Consider the following 6,168-nt stretch of genomic DNA (forward strand, 5'->3'; position numbering starts at 1 on the left):
TGATGTACTCATATGAAGAAAACTGCCTAGTGTATGCGTTTAACCCTTGTGTAAAGTGTTCTATTCTAGAGGGTTGTTCCAATGATCTCTCCCTGCAACACAAAGAGGACAGGACGCCCATGCTACCTTGGCATTTTTCTCTGTGATGTCTGACAGGGGTGACATTCTTACAATGAACATTGGGGCTTCTTTGTTACTAGATCTTACGAAGGAAAATGCTTTAAATTCTGCTCCTGTGCCTAGTTGGACCAAACCAACTCTGCATTCAGTGTCTTTAACAGAAATATGGAGCAGAAGCCCCTAATCCATAACGTCAATTTAATTCCAGCATGGAGAACATTGGGCTGTGAAATTGGAAGGTGGGGCCATGAGATGTTCCCCATGTTTTACACAGTGTTCTTTGAATTATTAGCCCCACCCTATTCTCTGTCTCCAGATAACCTTAAATCTCCATTCTTAGTCCTCCTCAGTAGCCTCTCTTGGGATCCGAGGAGACGCCTGAATCCGGGTCCAGTTCAGGTCTCTTTTCTTGAATATATCCTAAAGTCAGCATCCTGTTTGAAGCAGTTCTTTTGCCAGGCCTCCTAATGGAAGCTGTTTGCTCCTGTGGGGTGGATGCGCCTCTTCACGCCCACACATACCCCCCCCCAACTTCCGTACCTAGGCCACACCCAGAAGCCAGTTAAGTCTGTAGTGTTGGGACATGCGCAAGATTTTCGCTCGAGAACTGGGAGGTGCTCCAGAGTAGGCTCCATTTGCAAAGCTCTAGCAATGGAGAGCAAATACTTCTACTTCGACCTCGACTATTATGGGGTGAACTTCTATGAGGAAGAAATAATGACTGAATCTCAGCAGAGGGCCGCAGCAGCAGCCTGTTACCGCTTTGGAAGAGGTGTAAGAGTCCTGCATGAGCTAGGCCAGGACGATGACCTGAGCTTTAAATGCAAGAAAAACTACAGCCATGAAACAAGGAAGGAAATGCAAGCCCATTCCAGTGAGACTGCTAAAGCGACTGAAGCAGTTCCCCGTCGTCCCAACAACAGGCAAATAAAACACCACAAGTTCACCTATGCCCAACTGAGTGAACTGGAGAAGGCTTTCCAAGAGACCCAGTATCCTGATGCACACCGAAGGTAAGTACATGCTTTTTCTTTTTTTCCAGAATCTACTGTTTTCCGCGACATTGGGCGCCTTTACCCTCTCCTGGTGCCCACTTCTTCATTTAAATAAACAAAACAAACAAATAGAAACACATCCCGAGTATTGAACTCAGAAGCCCTAGAAATGCTAGGCCAATTCTCTTTCCCCAAGTTAAATCCTGAGTCAATTGCATTATTTAAGGCAGATGGTACATTAACAAAGGCAGATTTGCTCTCTGTCTAGCAAGTCCTGTCTCAGCCTCCTTAGTAGGTCAGGTTAGTTCGGTACTTGGCTTGGCCTGCTTCTCTTCTTTGCCCTGAAACCATGAAATCTTCAGCTGAATTTATGGTAGGAGTGAGGAAGTTGGCCTCTGAGGCTAAGGTCAAACTCCCATGCACTTTGGACAAAGAAATAAGCTCCCATAATGCCCACAGTGATATGTTTCAATGGTGGTCATAGAAAAGAAACCAAAAGCCCCCGTCTAAGCCGAGTCTAAAGTCCAGAGCATACAGTGTTTTCTAAACTTTTGGAGAAAGGTTTTTCAGAGTATTTTATGGTGCTAAAACAAAACCTGTGCTTATGAAACCTTTGTCCGTGGCTCGCCTCTGGCCTATTGCACTATTTTGTCTTTTTGTCCTGAGGCACTGCCACAGGCAGGAAATCCTGCAGAGCTTCCCCCTTTCAAACTACCCTGTTGTTCTTACTACTGTCTTCAGTGCTCATGTGTGTGTTCCTACATGTGGTAGAATCTTTGCTTTCTCGAAGCTGAATGTCTCAAAGGCATTGTTAATCTATCTAATCCACTTACTTTTAACACCACGTGTAAAGGGATGACTGAATTCATTTGGTCTGTGGCCCACATGCTTTGCTTCTGTGGACAGACAGCTCTTTAAGGACAAGTTTTAAGTCTTTTGTGGTATACACCAAGAAGCTGAATTGCTGGCTATCTTAATTCTGTGTTTCCTCTTTTGAGCAATCAGTAACTCTGTTCCCTCATGGTTAAAGAATAAACAAAGTACCATCCATAGGAAGTGAGGGAGGCCAGAAGCCTGGGAATCATCACAGTGAATATGGAACCAGTGTCATATATATTGTATAAAAAAAGTGGAAGCTTGAAGAGATGGCTCATGGGTAAAAGTACTTAATACACAAGCCTGAAGATCTGTTTGTTCTTGGGACCCAATTAGAAAGCAGGAAGTAATGACGAGTGTCTAAATTACATCAGTCCACCAAACAGATGGCAGGGAACACATGGGAGAAACCACAATATGGTGAAGCAGATAAATCTAGTAGGCACCATAGTCCCAGAAACAACAAGAAAAACGTCTCAGCAAGGTCAAAGGGAAGAAGAAACTCCAAATTTAATACCTCTACTAGTCTTGCTGTCTGGAGCACTTGTGTGCTGTGCTTGTCTACTTGTATGTATATAATATTAAGTGATATAAAATAATATAATATCTAATATATTATTATATAAAATTAAATAATATATATACAATATTATATATAATGAATGAAGTAATTTTTAGAGCAAGGTGACTACCATTCAAGCATGTCTTCCTGCATTTATACCCATCCCCAACAAAACAAGCATAGCTGCACAGAAAAAAAAGAATATTCCTGTAAGCAAACACATATGATAGACTCAGTTCTGTTTCTCAACTACAGTTCTGTATTAGATTTTTACTTTAATTACATGTGGGAGCATAACACAACTGTGAGAATGTGGAGGTCAGAGGACAACTTGGGTGACTCTATTCCATCCCGTGGGGCCCAGGGACTAAACCCAGGTCTCCAGGAATGTCATCATGTCCCTTTACCCACAAAGCAATCTCCCTGGATACACTATGGTGCTCATAAGACAATCTTTGATGCTTTGACAAGATGAAGTCACATCTAAACAGTCCTCTGGGTGGGAAAAATGATGAAATAAGTGTTTGCTGAGTCAGAGCAGGGAGAGCAAAATAAAACTATGGAGAAATTATACAGGTGCACTTTCTTTCCCTACCCCAGTGGCAATGGCTAAGTTGTGTTTTTTTCTCTCCACAGAAAAACACTTGCAGACCTCATTCACGTGGACGAATGCAAGGTGAAGGTTAGTCCAAGTGCAGCAGGGTACTCCATCCCAGGCTTGTGTCAGGACAGACATGGCCTTGCCTTACACAGTAGGAGCTCCTGTGTCTAGCAAGAGTCACACTACTTTGTTCTTGGAAGTAGAAAGGGTTTTTCAAAAAGAAACTCCAGCTAGTGTTTTTTTCCCTATTTCTAGCAGTAAAGGAACATGTTTTCCTAAAGGAAAACAAAATGAAGAAACTAGGTCTTCTCTGTGGGAAAGAGACGGGGTCCAGCTATGGCATACATAGATATAGCTATGGATGTATGCATGTTATACACACCTGCATGTCCCCTAATTGATACTGACATATGTGTGACAAAAGGATCCTCTGCAGAGTATTTCTTTTTATTTATTTAATTATTTACTTTACATCCCAGTATCAGTCCCCTTCCAGTACCTTCTCATGCAGACCCTCCCCCTCCCCTTCTCCTATGGGAAGGAAGAGCCACCCCTGAGTATCTCTCCCCTCCCCACAACCCCAGCACATCAAGTTGCTGCAAGACCAGGTGCATCCTCTCCCACTGAAGCCAGACAAGGCAGCCCAGCTAGTTGAATGATTTCACAGATAGGCAACAGTTTTAGGGATAGCTCCCCCACTCCAGTTGTTGGGGGATCCACATGAAGACCAAGCTGCACATCTGCTGCATGTGTGCAGGAGTCCTAGGTCCAACCCATGCTCACTTTTTGGTTGGTGGTTCAGTTTCTGTGGCCCCCAAGGGTCCAGGTTGGTCTTCCTGTGGAGTCCCTGTCCTCTTCAGATCCTGCAGTCCTTCCCCAATTCTTTCATAAGACTCTTAGCTTCATCTAATGTTGTCATGTGGGTCTCTGCATCTCCTTCCATTGGCTACTGGGTGGAGCCTCTCAGAGGACAGTTATGCTAGGTTCTTGTCTGTAAGCATAACAGTATCTTTAACAGTGTCAGGGATTGGTTCTTGCCCATGAGATGGGTCTCAACTCAACTTTTGTTTTGGGCCAGTCATTAGTTGTCCATTCCTTCTGTCTCTCCTCCATCTTTGTCCCTGCACATCTTGTAGGCAGGACACATTTTGAGTTGAAGGTATTGTGAGTGGATTGTTGTCCTTATCCCTTCACTGGGAGTCCTCTGCAGAGTATTTCTGTCTGGAGCTATGCTTTAACTCAGGGTGACCATGAAAAATATTTATGAGATGGCATAAAGAAGCATTAGCAGACATTTCAGTTGTATCAAATTACTAAATGCTAAACACATGCACATAGCTAACAGAATCATTGAATGAATATGGAGCAGGGGATGATTTGCCTTTATATACAATGAAGAAAACTGTTTAAGGTGAAAACGATGTGGGATAAGAGCTGATTCTCTTTTGTAAGGTTTTAGTAAGATGATAGACAAATGCAGCTCTGTACTTTAATTTCCAAGCTTAATACCATGTGTCAATTCTGAGATATTGCCCCAAATCCCCTTTCATTATGAAGAAGGCAAGGTTTGACTGCTTTGAAGGTCTGTCTATAGAATGACCCTGATCATGTCCAGAGTTTGGCAAACAGCTAATTTTCTTAAGGCTTCTGCAGAAGAGGGAGTCTGGTGCTGTGTGTGCTAAGTAAATTTGATGGGTTTTGTTGGTAACAGGATGGAAACTGGGATCTCTCATGCTGTGAGCACATCCTGCATCCTGGGTAATACTTGAAGCCCTAAAAAGTTTTTGAGCAAATATAAACTCTGTCCTGCTGTGAAGGGAAGAATGTTCCACATGAAGTTGTATGATGTGTCTTCCCATCATAATATTAACTGTTCAGTATGATTAACCAGCTTCTATCTTGGTCTGATTTCAGGCTTGGTTTAAAAACAAGAGAGCTAAAATCAGGAAAAAGCATAAGGAATTACTACTCAGGAATGCTACATCTGGTACCTTGAGCAACTTTTCCACTCAGATGAATGAAGACCCCAAGAGTAGTACCTCTGTTCCCAAGGCACCAATAGAGTTCATCGAGTGCCAGCAACATCTTGGCAAATCCTGCTGGTCATAAAAATATAGTTTTGTCACATACAATAGCAATAAAGAAGATGTTTATCAAAGTACTGGTTACATTTGTCATCTCTTTCCTACAGAATGGGATAACTTTGGGTTCAGTTTTGTGCTAAATGAAGGCCAGAAGACTATTCCAGTATTTGGATTAAAATGTCTAGCACAATAAGAGAATATGGTGATGACACACCGTTTATATGCAGACGGGGCCTCCTCCTTCATTTTCCTGAGACATCCTAGGTAAATGTCAACATCCTACCTGCATGTCTGGAATCAGGGATGTAGCCCTTCTTGGACATAGGATCTCTTCCTCTTGAAGAACTTCTTGGAGAATAGGAACATTCATAGAATTAGAAAGCCATGAGGGTGAACTTGGCACTGATAGCAAGGGTAATAATGTGTTGTGAGGATGAAGCATTGAATGCAAAACTATGCGACTGTCCAGAGTTAGCTAGTGAAGAGATGAAAGGCTATACACAGAACCTTGAAGGAAATGGAAGAAGCAAAAGGGGTGCAGGGAAAATTCCTGGTTGCTAGTTCCCAGAGAGGAAAAGGATCCCAGAGTAGAAGTGGAAAGGTGGCCATCTGCTTTATTTCCTATAGCTTGTCAAAAAATACACAATCTATAATGGGAATCAGATCTCAGTTTATAAATTTTAAAGATGAGCAATAATTTATTATAAAATGCATTCAAACATACATAAAACATGTGGACAGTGTTATTTATGAGCAGTTCCAAGTCCTTAATTCCATCTTGCTGTCTTATCAAAGAATGAAATAAAGTCTGCATTCTGACATCTGACAATGAGCTATGCCCCTGCCCCTGCCCCTTGTAACTGTTCTCTAATCATGTATTATCCTTGATCAGGAGACTACACAGGTTTCCAAATGAGGTCCTAATGTGAT

The 6,168-nt window shown here is 42.3% G+C and overlaps 1 protein-coding gene across 1 annotated transcript; it reads left to right on the forward strand.

The window, feature by feature from the left end:
* The first annotated feature begins 771 nt into the window (after positions 1-771).
* Positions 772-5,263, forward strand: LOC117695492 (homeobox protein prophet of Pit-1-like). The gene is made up of 3 exons (XM_034486383.1): positions 772-1,133; positions 3,190-3,235; positions 5,069-5,263. The coding sequence occupies exons 1-3, from the start codon at positions 772-774 to the stop codon at positions 5,261-5,263; spliced, it is 603 nt and encodes a 200-aa protein (XP_034342274.1).
* The last annotated feature ends 905 nt before the right edge of the window (positions 5,264-6,168 follow it).

This window comes from Arvicanthis niloticus, chromosome X (assembly GCF_011762505.2).
Source record: "Arvicanthis niloticus isolate mArvNil1 chromosome X, mArvNil1.pat.X, whole genome shotgun sequence".
NCBI classification, from domain to species: Eukaryota; Metazoa; Chordata; class Mammalia; order Rodentia; family Muridae; genus Arvicanthis; species Arvicanthis niloticus.

What these genes read in the sequence shown, in the direction of transcription:
- LOC117695492 (XM_034486383.1), top strand. Translation starts at nt 772, where the DNA reads ATGGAGAGCAAATACTTCTACTTCGACCTCGACTATTATGGGGTGAAC. An exon ending in TATCCTGATGCACACCGAAG is followed by an intron (nt 1,134 to 3,189) that starts GTAAGTACATGC and finishes TTCTCTCCACAG; the next exon opens with AAAAACACTTGCAGACCTCA. An exon ending in TGGACGAATGCAAGGTGAAG is followed by an intron (nt 3,236 to 5,068) that starts GTTAGTCCAAGT and finishes GTCTGATTTCAG; the next exon opens with GCTTGGTTTAAAAACAAGAG.